Below are 26631 nucleotides of genomic sequence, written 5' to 3' on the forward strand. Positions count from 1 at the left end.
ATCTGTACTTTGTTTTTAGCCCACAATGCAGTAAGCTAGATGGCAGCTTTACCATCTCTGTGCCACGTGCCACCTTACCAGCATATTCCGCATTGCAGTGAGAGCACGGGCTTGGAGAGGAAATAGGCTTAAGTGTTGTTCTTGGGCCATTCTGCTTGGTATACCACAATAGCAGTCACTTTTGGTGAAGATGGTTTTTCTGTTTCAGAGGACTTCAGTGGAGGCTGGTCTCAAACTGTAGGCCTTTCAGTTGAGCCCAGGTGGTGTATGGTGGTGCAGATGCTAACTGCTGCCTCCAGACAGAAAGCAGAATGACCAGAGCCAGAGATGTTTGCAATCCATTCAGTCCTCCACAGTGATCATAATCCAAGACACTAAAATACTCTTCTTCCTCAATCTGTTTATTCTTTGAGTTGGTCAGATAGTCCATTTAGTTGCRAATTCGATAGCGACATCAGGTGTTGTTCCAGAATCTGTTAGGATAGGCACTTAAAAAAAGTTCTTAGGTCTTCAAATAGCTAAGAGTCCTGTAGTCCTAGGGTTGATTTTATCTTTTCGTATGTGCTGCTGCTTTATGTGATGAATTCTGTGTGGCTAATCAAAACATTGCAGTGAATGGTCGTTAATTTTACTGTTACAAAACAGTATTACTAGGGTGCTTATGAATAAATAACCCTATTCCATTATCATGTGAACAAGCTTGTCCTGAGCAGTTCAGCCTTTCATCGTTGTCCATTCGTGACTAAGTCTCAGCTAATTCATTTTTCCTCCCAGGCCGATTGCTRTCATGTGTCATTTCTCATCTATTCTGACATCCATGTCTGTGACATTTGTATTAATGCTCATCACAAATTTCAGTAGTGTCACATTCTGTAGAATTCTAGTCTGGCTGAAGATTTAATTCAGCTGTGAAAAAAAAAGCATTCTTTGAGATGTCTCAGTTATGGTAACATACTTAGATTATAAACAGCATTCAGTTCCTCTCCAAAGTTGAAACTTAGGCCCTGGGGAGGTTTTGGTATTGCTATTTTTTTTCTTTCTTCTTCAACAGTTTCTTAATCAATTATCTTGCAACCTAATTTTTAGTCACTTCTTTATAACTTTTGTTTTCCAAAACCTTTCAGATTTTTATTTGATCTGATGGTGACTTTGAGAGTGGCTACAATATATTCTGTAGGCCTTTTGCATAGTTTTGTTCAGTTCCTACTGGTGTGCAACTTTATATATACTTTTACGGAAAAAGTCCAGAATCTTGCCTCTTTTTACACTGCATTTTGACATTTCTAAGTTCAGTTCCCATGTTTGCTGTTTATAAATTTTACTTCTGATGTATGACTGCACTGGTCACTAGATGACACAGCATTTTATTTGTTAGAGAATGTCACATAATGCAGAAGGAAAAAGTGAGGCAAAGAACATTTCCCTCATACTATGCTTTTATTAAGGGGGTGGTTTCAGTAAGCATCCAAAAAGAAATGTAGTCAGTAAAACCTGGTGTATGACCCACTTGCCTGTTAATTTCATTGATACAGACACATTTGCAAGCTAACAACAGCTGCATCAGATCTGAGAAAAGTGAAATGAACTTAACATTTTCTTAGCAAAAAGATAATTAGCTGCATTCAGGAAACAAGCTTATCAGCCAGGCCAGCCTAAACTTACCACTTGAAAAAATAGTAATGTTTGTTGAGTTTTCAGGTATTCTTATATAAATGTAGATGGTAGATTTAAGTTTGCATTGGTTATAATAAAACCATAAGAATTTGTCGCTTTTTGGAGATTAGATGTTTTGCTGTCCGTGAAAGCAAGCATATTTTCTTGGTGGGGAGGTATAGGGCATATGTTGACAATGAAAGATGCAAGTAATAAAATATTTTTTTAGCATGGACTACTATCTCTATGGTACATGTGAACATTTTATTTAAATAGATAAAAACAAATTCATCAGCTCCTCTGTTCTTCATTCCAATTCCCTGCAAGCATATGGATACCCAGTACTATTGTGAAGAGAAGTTTTTTCTGAGAGTGTCACAGTGAGGGCAGTGGAGAGATGCATATCTTTATCCCTTTCATTCACAGCGCATTTATATCAAGCTAAATCTCAAAACAAACTCCAAGTGCTGTGAGCTTTCCCATAGTACGAGTGCAGGCATCCATGAACACTCTCTTTTGTGTAGTGGCATTTTCTCTGAGAATGTCATTTTTTCATTCATGTGTGTTATTCCTTTGAAGTCTGAATGTGCACTTTGGCTGAAGTTGACAGAATTTATATTTGAAATTAAATGCCAATGATTTCTTCCTCTTACCATGCAAAATTGTATGGCATAAACATAGCAGACAATAAGCACGGCAGCCAGTAGGCTGCTTGCCATCAACAGTGGAAGTGCACCTTTATTAGTTTTTTTGCCAGCTTGGTTCAGGTTTATTATACACACTGTGTATGAGTTCCTTTGCTTTTATGTGGCTGGTTTTTACCAYCCCTCTAGAACACGTGAATTAATTCCTTTGTTTTCCTCACCAAAATCGTCCTAATTCTTGTCTCCAAGTTTAAATAGAGAATCAAATACTCCAGTGGTGGTGTTTCTGCTATCAGGTATTTGTCAGTGCCTGAGGCAAGACACCAGACTACATGGAGCAGTTCAGCCTGCCTGGACAAATCCCTTGAACCTTTCCTTTCCTCCTCTTCTATTAGTAGAGGGATGAATCTGTATTTTGTGCTATTGGAAATATTGTTCAGAACATTCTCAGGAGAGAGTTGGCATCCTTATCAAGTCTTGGCTTTGTTTAAAACATCCAATCTCAAATTTGTGTTTTTCAAAAGTCTCAAAAAATGTTCTTCATTTGCAGTAGCAAGTGAGAAGAAYGTTATTACTGCCTGTAGAAGGTTCCTTTGATCTTGGGTTGCCTTAAAGTAAATGCAGTAGTAGGCAGTTTTTTCCTTTGGCTGGATTGACATGGCTTGGTTACCTTTCATCAGTCCCATTACTTAAACTGACGTGACAGAGCATTTGATGTTTTAGAAGCGATATGGTTGCATATCTATCAAATTTACATTTTAGAAGGGTCATTAAAAATGACACTTTGATTTTAAAAGTATTGTACTTTCTCAGTGTACAATTCTACCATTTCAGTTTGAAGTAACAAATGGAAGAGCAAAAGGCACAGGCCTGATGTTTAGAAGACTGAATGTTGAAATGTGTCCTGTGTTCCAAGTGGAGATGCGTGTAGAGAAAACCCACATTCTCACATAATGGGTCACCAAAGACYATTCATCAGCAAAAAGGAATTTATTCCCTTTTACCCACTGTTGTTATAGAGAACCTAGCTGAAAAAACGTATTGTAGTATATCACGGGGAAAGGATAGTGCAGTGGTAATCACATCTGCTTTACATGCTGAAGGTCCTGGGCTCAAGCCCCAGTGGAACCAGCACCAGGAAATCTTTGGGAGATTGGACTAGATGATCTCCAGAGGTCCCTTCCAACCTCACTGATTCTGTGAATATCTAAATTAGATTTTCAGAAGGGAGCTCAAGTGCCCAAATCACTTTTTTTTCTTTTCTTTTTCTTCTTCTCTCTCTCTCTCTCTCTCTCTACCTACTAGCTTAGGTATCTTTGATAATCATCTTCCTTGCAGTGTCCAGTACATCAACTTTTTCTAGCTCACAGGGGAAACCAAGTTCCAGGTAGAAGAGCCATCCTTAAATCCATTTTTTCACTGGAAAAAGAAATGTCTATTGACATCACCCTTTGCCTTCCATTTCTGTGCTCAGCTTTCAGGAATGGTGGGTAGTGGCTCAGAGTCAATCCATTTGCCTGAACAAGGTATTAGGCAGCTTCTGTAACAAACACAGCTTGAGCTTGATGTGACTTCACAAGTCAAAACTAGCAACTTGAACTCAATTTTAAAACAACCAAAAAAAGAAGCTTATGCAACTGTGGAGTGTACTGTGATGTGCCTTGTTTTAATGTCTCTTGAACTAGCATCCTTAGTAAGTATCCCATTAAATTTAATGAAATTTGGATCAAGGCCTATAATAATAATAATAATAATAATAATAATAATAAAAATCCTTAAGTAAAGAAGTACTGTTCTCTGTGTTTCCATTACTCATGGAGCACTGTGCCCCATGTGGTCTTTTATAATGCTTACTTTGATTTTGTGCTCTCTTACTAGTGTCTATTGTTTTCTTCAAAACTAATCATTCCCTCAAACAGAAATGAAGTCCAAACTATTTTGGCTTTGTAGTTTTCCAGGGGGTTGTCTGATTATTCCACATTCTCATTTCTGTCCCTTATGAAGTCAGCAGAAACATTCCCTAATTAGGAAGAGCAGGGTCTGGTTCTAAAATAAAGCTATTTCAACTGCATTCATTGGCATTTTGGGAAGGACAGAAGTTGAAGCGATATCTATAAAATGTTTTCTTGCCAATCAGAAATGTGTATATTGTCAGTTAGTTGAGATCAGTTATAGGAACATTGAAATAGGATCAGAGCCTGGCCGGCTTCATGTTCATACAGTGTAGTGTGACAGAAACAAGGAGTTAAAACTGCTTTTCGCTCTTTCCAAGATGCGGTCCCTGTTTATTGCGTTGATATGCCGGCACCTTGCACAGCAAGGCAAGGTAGACATCTGAAAGTTACAGCAGAAAAAAAGAATTACCTGCAGCAAATTGTGTCATCTGCTATTGGTAGTTTTAAAGTAAGAGAAAATAGAGAAGCCTTCAGAGCAAAGGAATTAATTAAATTGATAAATGCAACAGGATATGAAAACGCATGTGATATATAAAGTTACAAAATGAATGGCTTAGTTACAACTTCAGCTGTTTTAGTATAGACATTTTGCCTAACTTCAAATTGTTCTAAAAAGGATTAGATATAATTAATGCTGTATGACCTCCTTTTTATCTCTTTTCAAATAAGGTAGAGCTGTGCATCTAATGAGGACCCCTGAAAGGACTATTATATCCAATTGTCTCAATTATGCAAATAATGTTGAAATTTTAGCAGAAGGAAGGGGATACTTCAAATTAAAAGTTTCAGCTCCTGCTTTAGCCTTTCTGCAGTGCCGGCGTTTTTACAGTGAGTATAGTCACTGTTTGAAGAGAGGAAAGGAGGTTTAACAAATTGGAGATTTGGGCACTATCAAAGTAGATTTGTTGTGCCTTGTTCCACTATGAGATGAAAATACCCTCTGGGCAGGGAGATGGGTCATGAGACTTCTAAAGGATTACCTTCAAAGGGAGTCATGAGATTGGTTTGAACAAAGAGGCTGCTCACATGYTTATCATATGAGATTCTCTTCTTAAAGTGGTGGAAACCCATCTCCTTGGGAATTCTCATGAACTTCAGAGAGACTGGAAGTTCTAACTGTAAGATGAGTGAGGAATCTGAACAACAAGAAGCATACAGTTAAATGAAATTTATTTATACTAGATGTAATTCATCTTCCCAAACTCTGAAAAACTTCCAGTGACAAGCAGGTAGGACATGATTTAAAATGATTTTTCATTTCATTCTTGATCATCTTCTGCTGTGCTACCTTTTTTATCATCAATGTGTATAACTGAAATTTACGCTGAAGAAATGTGCAGTAACCTATGGTTGACAGTGATAATTAAATTGAAGTAACAGTACTCTGACTAGTACTTCCTAGACTTTTCATTGTTTATTTTGAAAGACACAGAAGTGGTAATTGCAAAAAGACAAAATGGTTTTTCAAGTCCAAAAAAGGTGTCTCAAAACATTTCAAAAATAGAAAATTGCTTGAGTATGACTGTAATAAGGAGTAGAAATGATGGTAAAGAGAGATGGTGAAAACATATCTCACACATTTTTGTATTTTGAATGCTGATTTAGAGCTACCTCTGAAGCAATTAAAAATGAACTTCTGGTTTGCTTGTTTGGTACATTAAGATTTTGGGTTGKTTTTGGTTTGTTTTTCGGATTCCTAAACAAAACATACCAGCAATACTTTCCAGAGTTCACTGTTGGATATAAGCATTTGTCTTCTGATAACCAAGCCTTGTGTGTGTGCGTTTGTTTCCATTTGGACTTATCAAGGTCTGATGGTAGTTAGGTTTTATGGAAGTCTGATAAAAGAGCAGGGCATGACTGGTGGATTTTTTCCCCCTCTTTACTCCAGCAAGGCTCCGGAGTAAAGATTTCCTAATGAAAGAGATAGAAGGAACATTTGTCGGTAGTCCTGTCACATTGGTATCAGCCAATGTATTGCCGTTCAAGTAATGCTTTTCTGCCATAAAGCATAGTAGGCTCTGAGATGAGAAGTCTCAGTGAGAACTCTCTCATGAAGATCCAACCTCCACATCACCCCTAGGAATTCACTCAACAATCTTTCAYGTGTTCTAGGAGCCAAGAAAGCTCCATTTTGGCCCTTGTTATCCGCTAGCTATTCAAATCACAACTCCAAGGAATCATCAACTATTTCTGGAATTTCAGCCCTTCTGTTGTAGTGCAGTTGGGATCTTTTGGAGGGACTTCTGAGAGTAACAGCAKCTCCAAGACAACATATTGTTGTCTGATGTATTCTTTTTCCCTGTGGAGCCAGACAGAGCCAWGAGCAGAGCTCCTAGCCTGTCTGAGTCTGCTTTAACTCCTCTCATTCTGGCTTTAAACTTGTTTTAAAGTTATTCTTCCCCATTTGCGTGGTGCTGTGACTTGACTTTATCTCTTTACCTGAAGAGAAGGAAGTTAAACTTTACCTTGTGYATACAGAATTCTTGACTGTGCATTTCTTACCGATACCATCCAATCTAGGAACTCACTGTTTGGCCTGATCCAGAGGTTTAACGACTCATTCCGTATTTTTAGACTCCGTTCAAAATTTACAAGTGATGTCAGGATACCTAGGTCATACAATTTTATCAATTCCTCCCACAGAAAATTTGAATGTTAGGAGTCTTTTTATAACTTTTTAAGCATTGACTGCAAAACTTCTGAAGTGGTCTTTCTGCAAGACAGTGAAGATTAATAAATTCACTCATTATCAACTTTTAAAATTCAAATGGTACACTGCAGCTGACATAKTAAAGCCAAATGTGTTGTGAGTTACACGTAATACTTGACAACTGTGCATCAGTTACGGTAGAGTAACTAATTTGTTTTATTTTCTGGATTGTATTATGCCTTGAAGTTAGCTATATTCTTCTGTCTTAAGAGAAAATCACCTTGTTGCATATCATGCAAAAGTCTTCAGGACTATTACTGGAGATACAGTGTTTTGGTTCCCTTGGGTCTAATAATTACTTTCATTTGCAGCTTTGGGGATTTTACCTCAGCAGGGACTAAACAGAAAATTGACTCAATTTTCTGAACACGTTGTTATCTATAAACAGCTCTCCTATTGCTCTTGCCCTTTCCTGAAGTACCTGAATGAATGTTGGCAACTTTGAGCTATAAAACAATAAATATATATATATATTCAGCATTTCCAGGAAAGAATTTAACACATGAGTTCCAATGCTTCCATCATGATTACAAAAAATTTGCAGGGACTAATTTTGTGCAAATCCCACAGCCTATGGGTTGAAGTAGTTGGCAATTTTTTTTTTTTTTTTTTTGAAAATGACAAAAAGAAAAGCAGAGTGCAAAATGTGGTTGATTGCACTGTGGCATATTCTTATTCTTCACTTATTAACCAATGCTTCGAAACTGATTGCTTTACTGAGTGTAAAATTAGCCACAACACATAGGAAATTTTGAACAGCTCCAACTATTTAACAGAATTCTACCTAAAGAATCTTTCTTTCAGGAAAACTGTATGTACTACAAATTAATGTTAATTTTCTAAGGAACAGATGGAATAACCAATGTATCACATATATATTTGCAGAAATGTTTGCACATTTACAAAAAGCAAAAGAGAGGTAGCTATTTATGTAACCTGTTTTCAAAATAAGTATTYGATCAGCATCTCCAGACTTTACAGAGTTCTGAGATATGCATAGTAACTATATCTTGTAAATATTACAATTATAGGAATTTTACTTTGTAGTGATTTTAAAGTGGGGTTTGTTACCATGCCTGGCAGTATTCCTTAAGTAGTAGCTTGCTTTCTTTTACCACATTTTGAAAATTTTAATTTAGGAAATTAAAGACTACCTGTTCAGTGTGCTCTGCACTTCAACTAGTACTGATTGGAACTATGCATTTAGAACAAACTCTCTGTAGATAAGGATCATCTCACTCTTAAAATATTGTTGTTCATTCATGCCTTGCAATTATAATGTTACATGTCATCGTATTTGCATTGTATTTTAGGAAATGGTAGTAGGGTCTCAGAGGTTTCCAAACAGCACATTTTTGAAAGTTACTACTATAATAGTCATTAATAWTGACTGCATGTGTGACCCAGATCTGTCTCGAATAGAGGCACAATTCCAGTCCAAATCTGTAGGTTTTGTATCTGCATTGCTAAGTGCTAAGTGTATAGTTAACAGCTACTGACTCAATTTTATAAACCCCAGATAAACAGGAGGGTTAAGTATATGGGTAATTTTAGTTAGAACTATTCATAGGCTTAGTTTTGTAACAAGGGATGTACCTTTTTGTGTCGGTTATAAATTCATAAATATCAATAAATTTCAGAAAGTATGGTCTACTGTTGAGAGTGTTAAATCACATGAGCTTTCTAGTAATACCATTTCTCTGTATCAGACCAGAATGAGCCCGTGTTAAARGCTAACAAGTTAAGAGCATTTTAAGAGAATTGTCGTGCGTTTACACACACACGAACGTGTGAGGGAGAGGTAAAAAATGAAGGCTATAAATTATTATTATATTATTATAAATTATAATAAATAAATAAATTTTTATTATAAATTATATTATTATAAATTATTATTACCATTTCTTAGAAAATCTCTTTCTTGAAATTTGGTAGAGGGAAGGGGTGGGTCTGAGCTGTTGCAGAATGAGTAGATTTGCTAACTTAAAATATGGTAGATTTGGTGTCTAACCTGGTCAGTGAGACTTTTTTCCTCCATTCTGCAAGGCATAGCATTGCAAAACTATGCAAGGTGTATCCTCTGCAGGCAGCAAGCACAGAGCCAAGCCCTTCTGTCGTATGTTCAAAATGGTTGTTTAGTTGCTTAGTTTTAGTTGTTAGCTGTATAGTTACGTTCATGCTGAGCTCTGCCGAAGCAACTATGCCTACCTCTCAGCTGGGTGTCTGAGCACAACCAACGGACTGTACTAACGTACCTCCATGGTCTTCATGCCAGAGGTGGGTATGTCCAACTATGCCAGCACACAGTCAGAGCAAGGCAGTGCTATTTGCTGCCASTCATATTGAGGCTATAGTTGCTTCCCATTTCTCTCTGGGAAAGACCTGTATACCTCTAAGAGATATGGCAGAATGCATAACTTTGGGAAAAGAACTTGTTACTTCCTTTTGTAGATTGAATCCCTAAACTAGTCTAAGTGAAAAGAAAAATACTCCTCTTGTTTCAGCAGGTGTTTGCTGCCTGCCTCAGCAGCAGGCCTGGAATGCTGAAGGCATGAAAGCTCATTACAGCACTCTGTGCAGGGCAGCACTATTCATTGATTTCTACATAATCAGCAGGAGTGATTTCCAGGCTCAATGTGGAATAATAACATTACTTACCAACACTGCCATCCTGCCTGTTACATGTTTGTCTCAACCACAGAGCAACAGATTTCCTCATGAAGTTGCTACAAGAGCATTGATTTAAATTGAACCGTATGAAAAATATAGTAGAATGAGAATAAGAATTGTCTTTTATAAATAGTCTTTTATTTTAAAGAATTCTACAACTGTCATAAATCCCTTTTAGCTGCTGTATGTATTAGCAAACCATATAAGAGATCCTCTCTCTAGATGTTATTTCATGTTCTAATAATTAAGAAAACAATTTCCAGTTGTACAAATCATTATTTTTGGTATAATTGCAAATCAAGGTTTTAGAAATTTAGCTTAGATTCACAGGCAGTCACAGTGTTCCAGAATCAGGAGCTTTTTGTTCATGGCTGTGGCTACCTAGTGGCATAAGTCAAATTAATAATAATGTAATGGATTTATGCCCTGTCTTTTTTCAGCAATAACTTTTCAGTAAAACCTTTGCAGTTTTTAAGTGGCTACAAAATTGGCTATTATCATTCGTCACATAATTTGGAGTATTTTTCTCCAAGCAGGAACACTGTTATTGGGTGTACAGTTGTTTTGAAAATGATTATATTTACCTCACGGTTTTCCTAGAGCAGAAAAGGGACTTTTCCCATAAAAAGCATTTTCCCTGAATTCTGGTGAGTGTTCAGTTTAAGAATTTTGTTCTGTCCCACTTTTTAAGTGGTTTATTTTGTCCCACTATTAACCTCCTAGTGAGCTTCTTGCAGGTGGTGTAAGATGGGGAATTGAACCTCGTCAAGCTGGGGCAGCAGARACTGGTGTGAGCTTGGCAGAATCCTGTGCAAACTGGACATGTGGGTGAGCCCCTACAAATCTCTGTGATTGATCTGAAGTRCGAGGATATCCATCAGGTTTTCAAATACCCATCAAAGGTCCACCTGCAGATTTTTTAAGCTACRAAGAGCTCAAGATGCTTATTTCTGGGAAAATGGAAAGCTGGAGAAGTATCAACCTCAGGATGTGTACCTCAGTGCATGCAGATGGAAACAAATGCAAGCATTGCTGGTCAAATATGAGTGAAGCCGTGATGCTGTTTACASATAGTAATACATGTAAGCTATGAGTGACTGATAGCTTTAGATATCCTATTTATGATCCTCTAAAAAGGACCTTTCTCCTCAAAAGAGTGGAGSTGCCAGCCTTGGAAAATCAGTTTACCTTAAAGTTTGTTTAGTCAGTCACATGGAAGAACTACTCCTTTAAAAGCAAGAAGAATTAATAGTATAATTGGGATGTTGCAGTTCAAGGCAGCTCAAAGTACAAATATCTCTAAAATTAATTGTTAAGCACTGGAAAACAGGGATTCTGCTAATACAATGATTTATTTTCTTTCTTTCTCCTGATTGCTTATTTGGGATAGTTCTCATGTTTTCTCTCAACAGCAACAGAGTATGACTATGCAAGTAGTGTTCACAAAAGTCTGTGGACTTGTTAGCACAGAGGATGGACTTGTACATACACCATGCACATGCTCACAGTATCGCCTCCAGATTACTTCTTTTTTTTCCATACCTTATCTGAGCAAACATCTCTTTGCTCAAACCTGGCATAAATATTCCAGTGTAATTCTACAGAGCAKTGTACTTGAACGGTTGGACAGCATAGTTGAGATTTCACTTCACTGTTGGCACCACCTTTTGCAGCATATTGCAAGTTAAAAGAGAATCACCAAGACATGATGGTAATATGATGTGAAAAGCACTACAGCTGGATATTTTCATAAATGACAACCGTTAGTTCACCTTTTAATAAGATATTGATGAAAATAATCATTATTATTCCAACAGAGGTGAGCTCTGCTATTCAGGTAGCTCTTTTTCTATGTTATTCTGTGCTTAATTTAGCCTGAATAGCTTTGACAAGCCCTGTATTATGCACAAAACTCATTCTTTTGGTCCCCTGCCTTCTCCCCTATTACCGCTGTACACCAGCCACTCTGCTGTRTCTGATCCCTGTCCATGGCACTGCGCATCAGGCACTGCTGTTGGCATCCCTGCCTGTCTGCTGAGCAGCTGGGCCAGRTGCAGGCAAAGCCTTATTGGGGTGCAGCAACTGCAATGCTTCTGCTCTTGAACAGGGCCCCAAGTGCAAAAGACCTCTCCAACAAGGGATGGCTCTCTAACTGCAAGATACAGCCAAAACCGCATCCTATCCTGTGACTGGCATGTCAAGTGTGCCTGCCCATCCAGCCAATGAATGTGTCCTTTTCTCTTTTGGGAGTGCAGCAGTTGAGAGGTCTAACTACATAGCAGGCTCAGGTCAGGGAAATATTTGATGCATATCCAGCTTTAGGCCTAGCTGGATTTAGGCTTTGAATATGCTCCATCAATACTAAGACTCACACCCTCCCCCCAAATTCTTTCACTTCCTATGATGATAATTTTATTGTTGTGATTATTCATAGACACTAAATACTGCTGTCATCCTGCACAGGTATATAATAACTGAGGGGTACAGCTTCTAGTATTAAAATGGAGTGTAAGTTTCCTGCATGAAATTACCTATGGGTTTGCTGTCCTGCTCTTGTTCCCACTCTGGATTTTGCATCAAAGGCGCATCGGTCCAGAGCCACCCTGCTGCCCTTACATGAAGCTGTAGTGAAACAGAGCCACAGGCTCTATTTCGGTACAGCCTGAAAATCAAGCCAGTATTTGTTCATTGAACAGTAATGTCTGAAATGAGATACTTGAAATTTAGTATTTTATTTTAGCAGCAAACTGAAATTGTCTGGGTATGATGGTGAAAGGAGGTTTTCTYCTCAGTGCAGTTACTGCATGTTACCAGCCCTAGATTTGCATGCTTCCCAGCAAGTAATGTAGGTTGTGCTGTCCTTCCTAGAACTGATTAAACCTTGGGTTTATTAATGTCTGTATTTGATAGGTGACTGTGTGTTTAAGGTCTTAGTTTTGTTAACTCGTGATTTACACAGCAGCACACCAGTGTGGCTTCCATTTTTTTCCTGCAGGAGTCAAATACCATCTTTTAATGCTAATGAAAATTAGCAAATCACTGAAGTGGGATAACAAAGGCCRGTATTAATTAATGCTATTTCTTGGCAATGTAGTGATTTCTAGGCTGGAGACCAAGAATTGGATTTTGTTTTATTTTGATTATTTTTTTCCATAATTGAAGAGAGATGTCAGTTTTCATAAAGGAGAACAAATATGTCACTGAGCATTTGAAGTGTGTTTTTTCCAGATTAGGTTCTGATTAGTGTATTTTGGATTTGCAATAATAAACAAGTTTGAACTTCACTCCTCTCAACAAGTTGGGAGCTTACTCTTTTATGTTTCTTAGAGATCAGTGGAAAACCTGCAGTGTTTTTAGTGGCATAATCTTGCTGGCAGCACATACTTGTCTGTCAGCATAATACTTCCACTGGCTCTTGGTTTGAAAACTGTAGTTGATCTGTCATAACCTTTTCAAAATTCATCCATCTAAGGCTATTAGGAAGTATTTAGTTTTTTCAGTCTCACAAGAGACGGTATGAGTGCTTACATTTTCCTCAAGAAACCAAATAAATTTCAGTCCAAAGTGAGACAGTAGCTTTGCAGACGTATRCAGAATCTATATTAAATAGATGACTATTTTCTGAGTTCATGTGTCTTCTTAAATATTTACATTGACTTATAATCAAGCTTTGGTTAAGAAGATTCAACAGACAAAAGCAGTGAAACTTCAAAGGCTGACAAAACATGCTTTGTGAGTTTTTATGTCCCCTGATCTGTGATGCCTGCCTTTAGCCAACCTCTCATTAGCACTGAAAAATAAGCCAGTGGAGCATAATACATTAACCAGCTGCAGTGCCTGTAGTGTCTTAAGTTCTGACTGGGTTTTCAGGTGCGAATATCTAGTGCTTTTTTTTTTCAGTATAACAGTAGATAATAGACCTCCTATTACAGGGTTTTAATAATGAATACACAGCTGAGAGCTCAGTTGTAATGTAGAGCTCATTTGAAATACCAAAATGCAAAAGCTGCCTTCCGAACACAGGTGTTAAGTGTGTGACTTAACCTTAATAGTGGTTTATTAACTGCTCCTACATGAAGTGCATCAAGTAGTAAACAAAAGAYTGTTTTCTGATAGTTTACAAGGTAAAGCAGTATTCAATGATATGGGATAAAAATCTCTATTGTTTTGATACTTCTAAATTGTATTTTTCAGTATTCTGTGCAGAGTAGTTTGATGTGCCTGTATAGCATCTGTTGCCAGTTACATTTTGAAGAATGTTTCCTGTGCTGTGGAATTGGTTTGGGCATTTGTGTGACTCAGTCAAGAAGTTACCACTGATTACATAGAAGTATTAAACCTTATTTAGCCAAAAACATGAACATATTTTAAAAGGCAAAAAAAGTAGATAAGTGACATAACCTCTGTAACAGGATCCCTTTAAGCTCATTTTATAACCATAAAGGTCGTAAACTAATGTGGTGTATATGAGCACATGCAACAGATAGCATTGGAYGTAGTAAAGCAGCAGTAAATTTGGACACTATGTGTGATTTTGGATTTATTAAAAAACCTGTAATTCCAATGAAGCAGACTGTTTTTGACTGCCTAAATATTTTGAACTGCCCAAATACCTGTAAATTAGCCAAATCTGATTCTGACCAGGAAAACTTTAACCACCCACCTCCTGTAACTGCAGACACCTCATGGATCACCCTGACTTGGGTGTTTACTTCTGTATTTTTCTAGCATTAAGCTTCAATAAATAGTTGCAGAATCTGATGCTATAATGCTAAAATGTTTTCTGAGCTTATTTCTGATAGTATTATTGCTAAAATTTGTCATCTTGTAAAAGCCATGCCAAAAGTGTATAAAAAGGACATCTGAAATATTATGGAGTAAAAAGGCTTTTAGCTTTTTATTGAAGTGTTTTCGTTGTGCTTCAGTGTCTTCATTGAAGAAGGAATGTATAGAATCAAAACAAGAAAGCTGGACCAAGTCACATAGCCTTTAGATATTAAATTTAGTATGCTCTCACTTCAATATTTGCTACATAATCAAGCTCTTTATGTTAAGTGCCTGAAATATAGGCCTTGTCTTTCAGGAAGCAAATATCATTGTAAACTACGTAAAATACTGTCCAGTGAGTTTTTTACTCTTCCCCTCTCTGTAGCGATGTGAGCAACATTTCTCAACAACTTTTGTTCAAAAATGAGGTGATTCTGACATGGTAAATCAGTAACTATATCAGAGCAGAGACCAGGAGCGCAGACTCTCCTAGACCAGCAAGACGTTCTGGTTCAGTGGCACCTGCTAAACTTTTACCTACCAAGATGGATTATAGACCATTTGTCATGAACTCGAAGCATTCATCRGGCAATTGGGTTTGCAACTGATTTGCCATGAGGGAACTTCAAGCAGTTCCTTATTATTTCAGAGGAAACTAAGAAGCCAGGCAGGAACTAACAAGTTAACAAACAAAGAAACTTCAGAGACAACTCTTGCCTCAGAAATGAAGAACTACCATTCCCTCCATTCATCATGCTGGACAGACAGGAATCTGCAGTTCACTTTCTTTAGTCAGGAACTCCGCAAGGTTTTTAGTTCCTTCTCTAGGAAAGCCCTAGTTACTTATTGAAGGAGCCTTCAATGTTCTTATGACATTTTTAGCTTTTGTGTCTGCAAAAATTTCATTTCACTTCRGCAGAGGAAACTAAAGTAAAACTTAATGGCAATTGCTTGCTACTTGAAAATTCTTTTAAGGTTTTGTAATTCCCTAGTTCAAACTCGGAAGAATCATCGGCCTTCATCAGGAAGGCAAGGTTGTCATCAAATCATCAGTGTGTTTTAAAATTTTTTATTACTTTAAATGTCAAAGGCTAATTTTGAGTTCACTTTTTAAAACTTATTACTAAGCATTGGTTTAGTATCTCAGTCGGGATCAYGCATTGTTTTGTTGCAGGTCACAGGGACAGAGAAGGAGGCCTGGGGTATGCAAGTAAGAAATTAGGGGAAGCTTTGGCCTGCAGCCATTTCGGACCTCAATCCCTTCAGTGTTACCAAATCTAGCTGACCCGCACTACTGAAACAGACTTTCTAACCATATTGTGCAGATCTGTGGCTTTGTCCTAGCTTTTCTACAGCTTATGTTTCTAAAGAGGCTGAGAGCTTAGTCTAATTAATTCTGGTTTGCAAATACAGTGAAATAGGCCAACACAATTCTGTGTTGTCCTCAAGGTCACTTTCATCCTCCTGTTTCACAGATACASTATGCCTGAAGAGTTTGTACTTTTTCCATCAAATGCTCTTACTGTTTATGAAGTGACTCTTCCTGAAACATTTACTTTACACTATCTCATCTTAGGAGTGACTGAAGCTTGATTTACAACAGCAAATACTGAGTTTTAGAAAATTATTAATAACATTGGGGAGGTTTGGGGGAAGCAATTTCTACATACAAAGTATAACAGTAAAGAAAAGTATTATTTGGATTAAATTACTATTAATTTATTTCTGTCACATAAATTGGGCTGGTTTTCTGTACTTTGAATCCATTTACTGTTTACTGAAACAGGAATACGCAACTGCATCTTTTGGTAGAGCTTCATATAAACATTGTAACTTCAGCATTTTGCACATATTCGAAGATAATTCACATCATCTGCTTGCTTCAGGAGTAGATGTATCTGGTACTTAAAGGTGATTTACAGAAATGAATACTTGCATTTAGAAACAGTAGGTGAAAACAGGAGGCCAAGTGTTGCTGTATCTGCCATGCGGAAAGCATTTCAGTATGTTTCTTTTTTTTCTCTCCMTTTAAGGGTCAGAAGGCTTGGATAGAGAAGACTTTTTCAAAAAGAGAATGCATCTATGTAATTGCTAACAACAAAGACATTAGCAGGTAATATATGAAATTTTTGTATTAGCCAACAGAAAAGGTCAATACTGAAGGAATTGGGCTTGGTTTGGGTTTAGATAGGTCAAACTGAGACCCAACTTTACTCATTGTCATTATAGGGAGATGACAAGGGAACAGAAAAGAGGGACACGCCTGGACCCCAGTCTGTACAGAGCCATGAGACGTGTTATGTAGAGATGAGGCTCTACATGAGAGCAATGGGAGAGGCAGTGAGTTATTACTTCCCAGCTTTTCAAATCAGAGCATAGAATTCTGAAAGCAAGGATGCAGTAGTGTACATCATGAAGCAAATGGTGCCATTCCTCACAGTTTTGGATGTGCGACACCTACCAGTAACAATATTAGGCAGGAGGACTGGAATTCTGTATCCAGATATTAATGTTACGGCTACTGTCTGGGTTAGCTAAATTGTGGTCTAACTTGCTTGGATAACATAATAGTTTGTCACATGCTAGATGTCACCTCTGAGTTAAAAACGATGATCACTGCTCCTCTTCCAAATTCCTCCTCCTTCCCCTGTTCTTCAGCCTAGAAATGCTATCCAGATTATTGTAGAAATGAATTAAAATTTTTGATCCTCGTTTGTTGAGAAACAACCTGGTGATTCTGGCATGTATGTATGGGCAAACACAACAGATAGGACCTAGAAGGTGTGTTCCTGTGATTCATGTGGGGCAATGCCTAGTCAAAAAAATGAGTATATAGATTTCTGGTTTATTTCCTTTTTTAATCACTATCGGATATTGAAGATAATATGTGCACAGTCACTTCACATTTTAACTTTCAGATGCTGCTGTGGCCAGCTCATTAACCAACATATTCCACCTCCTGCAWGTATAACTAATAAAAATGGTGAAGAAACAAAGCAAGTGGAAGCTCAGCCAGAAAAATGGTCTGTCAGTAAACACACACAAATATACCCAACTGATGCCTATGGAAACCTTGAATTCCAGGGTGGAGGACATTCAAATAAGGCCATGGTAAGGAGTACAGGCTACACTAATATATTCATCTGATATGTTAGCTTAGCAGATATTTTTCAAGTTTCCAGCTCACTCAGTGCATAATTCATTGAAATCAAAGGGAGTCTTATTTACTGCCCCAGAAAGGGGTGGACAGGATGCTTGGAGAGAAAGAGGGGAATAATACCTACCTAGGAGGTACCTTATGATGTCCTGGGGAAACACAGTTTCATTAAAATTATTTTCAGTAGACCACCCTTTCTCCTCTGCCCCTCTTCTGAAGGGATCCAGACCTGGCTTTGTTCCTTTGCCTATTTGCAACCTAATCTCTCTGCTAAGACTGCCGCTTCAGACAATGAACCTGCAAAGACTTGGCAAAAGTTTGTGGTGGTGGTGGCGGTGGTGGCGGTGAGTTTTATTGGTGGTAGTGGGGTTATTTGCGGCAGAGGCATTGTTTAGGGGTTTTTTTTAAGTAGTGATTGTAAAAATATACACAAGCATATCCCCTAGTCTTGTTTTATAGAGTCAGTAGTTTGAAAAGAAGTCTTGATAGCAGAATTAAACTAAGAAGAATGAAAACCATTGCTTCAGAGACAGAAGGAAATGAACATTAACAGTGACTAGATTATTACATCTCTTTGGCAGTCAAATGAGRGTTTTAGGAACAATGCGGAATATTTCCCTGTCCTTTTATATAGGTATTTTCCAGCAGTGCCGATTTGTAATAAGAGCTTCAGGTAACTTGTTCACAGTCTGTTTTGAAAGTGAGGTGAAGAAAGTGGTGTTTTTAAAACATAGCTTCTGATCTATAAAGTGAATGGTAAATTCTCCATAGCAAAAGTAAAAGGTTTCAGCCTATTTCTTCTAATTGTAAGCATTAAAAACATAAAAAATGTAAAACTCTTCCTTCAAGATGGAAGCTTTGTTAAATATGACCATTCAGTGTTCAGTCAATGGACAATTTACAGAGAAGATGGAGTTATAATATTACATATTATTTTTGTAGTATATCCGTGTGTCATATGACACCAAGCCAGATTCTCTGCTGCATCTCATGGTGAAAGACTGGCAACTGGAACTTCCCAAACTTTTAATCTCTGTCCATGGAGGTCTCCAGAACTTTGAAATGCAGCCTAAATTAAAGCAAGTATTTGGAAAAGGCCTGATCAAGGCTGCCATGACCACTGGAGCCTGGATTTTCACTGGAGGTGTCAGTACGGGTAAGCAATAACCAGCTCTTGTAGTTTACCTAGAAATTCAGTGGGTTTCATTATTCACTGTTCTTTCCTGCTGGCAGACAATGTAAGGCTATATAAATGAGTTATAAAGCATTAGAAAAGGRGCATTGTAATCATCTGTGTTAATTTCCTACCCAGCAGAGACCCATACATTTACTTGAATCAATATCCATTTGCATTACACTGTATTTCTCAAAAAAAAWTAGTCCATTCTTTGTTTCAGTAGCAAGGAATCAACCACTAGTCATAATACATTTTTCCAGTGGTTGATTATCCTCACAGTTGAGAAATCTCCTACTTCAAATTTGCCTAGCTTTAGCTTCTTCCTATTTTTAATCTCATTTGTGTTTTCCTGTAGTCTTTGGGCCACCTGAAAATTTTTTAATTGTTTCTACGTTTCCTTCTTGACCATATCTAAAACATCGTTTGTAGAACAATTCCCTGTAATCCCTTAAGAGGTTTTTGGCACTGTCTATGGATTCTGTCAAAAAAGTGGTGTTCAATATAGTGTTCAAAATTTGAAAAATGTGTTGTAAAATAACTGCTCTGATATTTGCSTAGATGCAGTTATATTTTGAGACCAGTAAGTTTTTAATCCATTTTATTTGTGTTAGTGTTAATTTTGAGTGATATTCAAAGAACAGTCTGATGCAATTTTTGTCATGATATTTTGGACCAAAATCTATATTTAGTTGAAATATATCTTTATACTAGTTATTTCTCAAAAAGCTGCACAAGAATGAACTCCTTTGATTTCTGTTTTGCAACAGTGTATCTGCTTGATTGTCTAGTGTTTTTGAGGGAAGGTGATGATTCCTATTCAGAATAATTGTAAAGATGAAATATTTTTTAGGTGTCTGTGGGGTTTTTTACTTGCTCAGACCTCAGTTTTTTAAAGTAATAAAATTCCACATATTCTTAGTTTTGTGTACAATGAGTAATATAACACCAGTAAATGGTACAGACTACATTGTGGTAAGTTAAGTAACTGGGTAAGTCTTTCCAAGACTTTAGTGAATTCAGAACAAGAATGTAAAAAGGCAATAGGATTTATATGCAATTATTACAAAATGTAAGCATACATTTCTATGCCTTGCATATTACTTTGTAAAGTACAGATACCAGTTTAGGTAGTGAAAGCCACCCAGAAAAGTGGATAGCTCAGCAAAAGGAAGGAATAAAATCAGCTGTTCAATCACATTTCAAAAGTGCCAAGAATTCATTTAAACAAATTGTACCTATAGGTGTCATTCGTCATGTGGGAGATGCTTTGAAAGACCACTCTTCCAAATCCAGAGGACGAATTTGTGCCATAGGAATTGCACCATGGGGCATTGTAGAGAACAAGGAAGATCTGATAGGAAAAGATGTAAGTCTTTAAGGCAACTGTAATGTCAGCTGTGTAACAAAATACGGAGTTCATTTACTTGTAGTATTAGTATTTTCACCGTGTCCAAAGCATGTCTAAGAGCTGAAATTGGACAATTTATTGAGCAAAAACTACTGTTCAAGTATATTTAACAGGATATCCTATATYACCACAAAGTAAATGTAGAACTATTGAGATTTCCATTAGTTTGAATAGTAGGGACATTTCTGTGGTTAAAGAAAGTTTTAAGTCCTAACTTCACTGTGGTGTGCTGAAAGTTTTATAAATGTTATAGGTGCCTTTATGTGTAGAAGACCTGCATTTATTGTAGATGGGTAATCATTAGTGGTATATTAATTACTAGGAGTTCCAAATGAGAATATATTTTCTAATGCAGTAAGAGGAATATTTAACACATTGACATCAGGGCATGTGTTAATGAGTATAGGGGAACATGTCGGAGAGTGCTTGGTCATGACTGTCATCCTCTAATGAAAACACACTGCTGTGAAGAGCTCAAGTTCTGAACCTAAAGGCAAGCTCCATTTCTGATTCTCCTGTATTTTTGTTGTAAAGGCCTAGTTGATTTCTGTTCGTAATGCATGTGCTTCTATTGAGAGTTGTGGAGGGTTTTCACATGGATTGCTCTTAAGTCTAATCTAGGCGCATTTATCCTCTTGACAGGTAACACGAGTTTACCAAACAATGTCAAACCCTCTAAGCAAGCTCTCTGTGCTCAACAGTTCCCATACACACTTCATCCTGGCAGACAATGGTACACTAGGTAAATACGGAGCTGAAGTAAAATTACGACGTCAGTTGGAAAAACACATTTCCCTCCAGAAAATTAACACACGTAAGTACAGCAGGGGAAAYTGTAAACATAATAAGTTGAAGGAAGGGAGGGAAGAGGAGCTTTTGAAATAGCTTCAAGGTATTGAAATCAGGCTTCRTCCAGGTATTCCTAGCAGGAATTTGATCGAGACCTTGTGACTAAATTAGAACATATGCCCTTTGATCAGTGATGCAAACCCCACCTCTAACAGTCATTACTGCCTTTCTAGAACAACTTTCTARGACTGTTTTTGTCATTCTTTAGTAAGCTTTTTTTTAAGTTTTTTTATTAAAGCTTTTTTGAAAAGCTGATTTTTTTAAAGTTTAAATAAATGAGAAATGCTAGTAACTGTGGCTACCCAATAACTTAGGAAAATCTTACCACTTAAAAATGGTTAAAAAAATACACCAGACTTGGAATCCACACTTGAGTGAAGACCTATATGAAAACAGACATCACCAACCTTTCTGACATATCTCAGATACCATTAGAAGTTGTGTATGGCTGTAAAAGTATGAMAAAACAAACATTCAGAATGCCAATGGCACTGGGTTGTACAGAAGTTTCTCAAAGAGTTCAAGTGCTCTTAAGGGTGGAGCAGAAAAATGAAGTAGAGTGCCAAGTAGAGCTTAAAGATGCCTTTAGAGCTCAGCCAAAAGATCTCTAAACATTCTGGAAAGCCTCTGAGTGTTGCATTTTTGTCTGCCAGGAAGCTTAAGAAACTAAATTGACAAAAATGATGCCTCTTGCCTCTTAGTGCTGAGACAGCGTCATGCATTGTTACCCACAGACAGACGTTTTAAAAGACCTAATGTGGCTGTACTTCTTTCAACTTTGTCTTCTGCAGAGAGCTTGGATAGTTGTAACATTGTAAAAGGGAGCAGTGACATGGAAGATAGGGAAGTCAGGGCTCTGAGACAAAATGTTCTATATCATTTCTTTTAATACTGCTTGGGGCTGGGGCTATTGATTCTGATTTAATTAATGTTTGATAGTTTTGCCACATGAAGGCTAAACCTAGGAATACACAAGAATTAASGGTTCTGCAAAGGGCTGCAGAATACTTACTAATAACAAAGGCATATGGGGAGTTGTTTTGTTTCTTTTTAAATTACTTCAAGTACAGTTCTCTCTTCTGGAAGTCTCAGCAGGAAGCAGTAAGGACTTAACGGACTCAGAGGCCAGCCCATGCTCTGTGGCTCYTCCTTATCAGGGCTGGGGTGTATTGACAGGAGAATGCCAGGTAGCTTCTGCTGTTACTATCCATTGTGTTCCTGTTCCTCAGAGAAGAATGAACTCTTTCACATGTTATCAGCCATGCAAAAAAAGTGCATCTTTTTTATGAAATTCTAATCATTTAAGTTGATTCAAATGCTTATATTAGTAGGATTAGTCAGCCTTTGGGTAATGTTTTGTCCTGCATTTCCCGAAGTGATCTTGTGACCAAGGCTACTGGGACCATGTGACCTGTGGGCTTCCCTTTGTCATCCTATGCCTGGAGATCACAGTGAGGCAGGGACAGCAAAGGGATGCTCAGCTGTCGTCTCTTCCATCGGCCAGCCATTTCAGCATCATGATAAAGAGAACAAATTCATAATCTTATCTTAAGAGAAAGCATAGGTGTATGTCATCTTACTGAAGTTTTCTCATAGGTGACCAATGAAGAATTAAAGTATCAAAGAGACAATAGCTGGGAGCTATTTGAGTAACAGTGAAGCTAATGAAGCTATAGTAGAATTATATTAGCTGTACATGGTGTCTCAATAGAAACTGCAAACAGTTCATTATCGAGTAAATAAACAGTATGGAGCAGGTGTGAAAACCAGGGCAAAGAGACATCTTGCTTTCTTTTCCTTTATGAGCTGTGAAACATTATACAGACATTTTTCCTGAGTTGGCACTGAAATCTCCATCACTTTTTCCTAAAGTTTCCAGCCTGCTCTGATTTGAAGTGATGTTATAACACAGAAATCACATCCATACATAACATCTCAACCTCTTAAACTGAGGTTCAATGACACTTCTTTTTGTTTCCATTCTTTTTTTTTTTTTCCAGGACTGGGACAAGGTGTCCCTGTAGTTGGGCTCATAGTGGAAGGGGGTCCCAATGTGATCTCCATTGTCTTGGAGTGTCTGCGAGAAGAACCTCCGCTTCCTGTCGTGATATGTGATGGTAGTGGACGAGCATCTGATATTCTGTCATTTGCACACAAGTATTCAGAAGAAGGGGGGTAAGATTTTGAGATCATCACCAAAGCTGTGTCTTGCTCGGGGCATCGTGGGACAATGTGCAAYTTCATGCCTTGCTCTCATCAAAGTTTTATAAAAACAGAGTGACAAAATGCTATTAACAGAGATGTTCTGCTATCTGTCAACTTTTGTTGCCTGTTTGATCTTTACCGCAGTGTTAATGGGTAGAAGTTGTTACCACTTGGTATATCTTTGATGGTCCACTGAAATAAGCTTTGTCTCAGTGCAGCACACTCAAGTGCACACACAAGTTCCGTGAAAGTTTGCTGCACTATACTTGTTACTGGGTTGAGTGCTTCAGAAATAAGGAACAAGTGGTTCCCAAGAACTGTGTTGTCAGGTCAGGACTGAGGTTAATTGGTGCAGGTATTTGCAAAATTTCTATTGCCTCAGTCTAGTGTGCTGTATTAATAAACTTTCTTCTCTAGGCATGCCTGACCAGCTGAGCAAATGTTGGGCTTCCTTCCATTCCTTTGCCGTTTCTTGCGTCTGTGATAGTTCTTCAGGGTAGTGCTTCCTGGTGTCATGAACAGAGTGGAGGATGTTGTCAGGAACATTTTGGTCCTGTGACAATCACTCCTAACCCAACTATTACAGACAGTGTCTTCTAGAATCTGTAATTTTTGTGGTCTGTTGTCTGCTCCTTGGTTGATGGAGACTGCAGCTAGTTTTAAGAAGATATGAAGCCTACACTTGCAGCGTAAAGCTTATCCTCTCTGCAAAAGAAGAGATCTGTCCTGACAAATACTCCAGGTGGAAGCAGAATATTGCTTTTTTTTATTTCAAATGTTGTTTCTCCTAGTCAAAGACATAAATTCCGCATTCCTACTGTTAATGTGCAGATTATAACTTTAGTAGCTGGCAAAAAGCTAGTATATTGTCTTCATTAGTGTACAATGCGTCCTTCTTGCACTGAAGAAATAGCCTATGTCCTTGACTGAARTGGGTACCTAGGTTGGACTAAACATTAAGCAGACAAATAGTGTTGTCAAAGAGTTTGGATTTTATTTGTTGAATCAGGATAACAACTCTGCTGAATTTTTTAGGTGTTTTCACATAGTACAGAATTAATCCTAGCAAGAGTGTTTATGATTCAGCAACTTTCTTTTTCTCTCAGTTGACCAAGGAACCTTCTTAGCAAAGATCAAACTTCCCTTCTTTTCTTTTTTTTCCCCTCATCCATCCATCTATCCATTCTGTGTGCTTACATGTAGTGGAAAGAACTTATCAAGATCAGTCTATCTGAGCTCTGCTTGCTGCATGTCCAGTCCGGTAATGATGATGAAATAAATGTGTTCACCTGGTAAGGCAGCTCAATAATGAGGAATTTTTGGCATCCCCACTCTCAACTTAGAAGGAATAATTTTCTGACAGTGAATTTTGAATGTTACTACGCTTGGCAGGCTCAGATGTGTCTCACTGCTTTGAATGCATGCTGGTAATATTTGCCATCGTCTGAAAACACATGTATTTTATGGGAAAGCTGGTGAAGGTTGAAGGGCTTTGTTTCAAATTGCTGTGACAGCTGAAACATTTCTGAACTTTTTTGGAATATTTTCCATCTCAATTTTTTAATAATTTTTTGGTTTATATGTTTCTCAGTGGGACATWTTGAGGCCTGTTCATGAGGTTCTAGATAAACTAGCAACTAAATCCTCTGTTCAGTACAAGTAGCATCCAGCAGCTATAACAAGATAACCAAAGGTGACATGCCAATAGTAGGAAATATTTTATGTTTCTCTGGCTGTATGAAAAGGGCCTTGCAAAGACCCTTTGAATTTATGGGCAAAGGTAGGAGTCTTATAAGGTGTGCTGTTGAAATCTTGAGGGCTAAACATCATAACAAAAATTATATAAATATGTAGCATGAATAAGACCTACTTGCTTTATATTCTTGGGTGAAAGGCTGTTTAAAGGTTCCCTGCCAGTATTTAATTCAGTGTTGAAGTGCTGACATGCAAGAGCCAGTCTGGATTCCTTACCCTTACTGAGCACAAAGATTCTGGGTTGGATTTTTATTTCATTTATTGTCAAAATGAAGACACTGAATTGGTGTATGAAAAATTATTTTTCTCAAACATCAGGCCTTCCCAAAATATATTAATCCTGGCTATATCTTCTTTTATGTCTTCTTTTCATTTAGGATAATCAGCGAATCTCTCAGGGACCAGCTTCTAGTTACCATTCAGAAAACCTTCAATTACAGCAGGAACCAAGCTCATCAGCTATTCATCATTCTTATGGAATGCATGAAAAAAAAGGAACTTGTAAGTGTCCTAGAAGTGGTTCATAAAGATAATTTCTCTGACCAAATTTTGTATTGTACTTTCAAATGCCATTCTCCCAGTGTTACTGTTTAATCTTTTTCATATAACTCAGCAAATGCACACATTCATTCATAAGTCTAGACTTAGAAAGAGTTTTTTTCTCATGGAAGGCCTCTAAAGCTTATTTCAGATTCTTCTGTGTAAGCTAATAGGAGCTTTTTCCATGGACTTCTGCACGGCAAAAAATACTGAAATAAACACATTAAGAACAGGATCAAGTGCGGAAGGCAGAGGGAAGGTAATTGAAGAAAGGATTCTTTGGCATCAAGGTTACATTGGCATATATATATTTTTTCTGATGTTACTATTTAACATTTAACATACTGTTTTCATTCCAATAAAATCTACTGTTCAAGTCACTCATAAGAAATTGAAATGTTAAGTGTTGTTGAAGAGCCTGGCCATGCATGATCCTGGCTTGCTGCAGCCCTGTTCTAYGTTCTGTACCACTCAGTCATGCTTCTGCCTGTCTTCCATATCCCAAAGTGCACTGGAAAAGAAAATCTCCAAGATTCACATCTGTCATCTATGAATGCTATTTAGAGAGTATGTTCACTGGAGCTSCACCTGGGCCTTTACAGGCAAAATGAATCTTTGAGTGTTTCCATTTGTCAGTGTGAGCTCTCCCTTGAGTCCTAGTAAAATTCCATTTCCTTCTTTCAGTACAAATCTTAAGCACATAAGCACTTAACTACAAAACTTAAGCAGTTTTAAAAGCACATGAACAGTCTAATGGCTTTATTTTGTTTTAGGAGATTTTTTTAATTATACCTTGAACTGGTACAGTTGATATATATATCTTTTTTGCTAAAGTTGCATATTTTTTAGATAGTTACAAAAGACAACTACCATACCTTTCTCCTCAGACTGCCTATAGGAAATTGGATAACTAACCTGCTGTTGAATTTAATCATGAAATGTGGAGCAGTTTCATTCTCTGTTATGCCTAATTCTATCACCAGTGAGGTAATGCTTATAACATGAGCAGCAGAAATGAAACTATTTGAGCTACAGATGAAACTTTTCTTACGAGACTGTGAAAAGATAGAAATTTTTCTAACTTCTTAGGAAACTGATGTTTCATACTACCTTAAAACCAAGCATGTTTTCTTTACAC

General features: G+C 37.5%; 1 protein-coding gene across 1 annotated transcript in view; it reads left to right on the forward strand.

The window, feature by feature from the left end:
* TRPM1 (transient receptor potential cation channel subfamily M member 1) overlaps positions 1-26631 on the forward strand; it is an 86319-nt gene that overhangs the window by 24522 nt on the left and 35166 nt on the right. Inside the window, exons 2-8 of the mRNA XM_085303304.1 lie at positions 16436-16515; positions 17321-17513; positions 18502-18715; positions 19978-20102; positions 20787-20958; positions 22994-23168; positions 25331-25454. Coding sequence (XP_085159430.1) covers positions 16436-16515; positions 17321-17513; positions 18502-18715; positions 19978-20102; positions 20787-20958; positions 22994-23168; positions 25331-25454 — 1083 coding nt within the window. The remainder of the gene's footprint in view (positions 1-16435; positions 16516-17320; positions 17514-18501; positions 18716-19977; positions 20103-20786; positions 20959-22993; positions 23169-25330; positions 25455-26631) is intronic.

This window comes from Rhea americana, unplaced genomic scaffold, assembly GCF_003343005.1.
Source record: "Rhea americana isolate MKP2758 unplaced genomic scaffold, rheAme1 scaffold_2, whole genome shotgun sequence".
NCBI classification, from domain to species: domain Eukaryota; kingdom Metazoa; phylum Chordata; class Aves; order Rheiformes; family Rheidae; genus Rhea; species Rhea americana.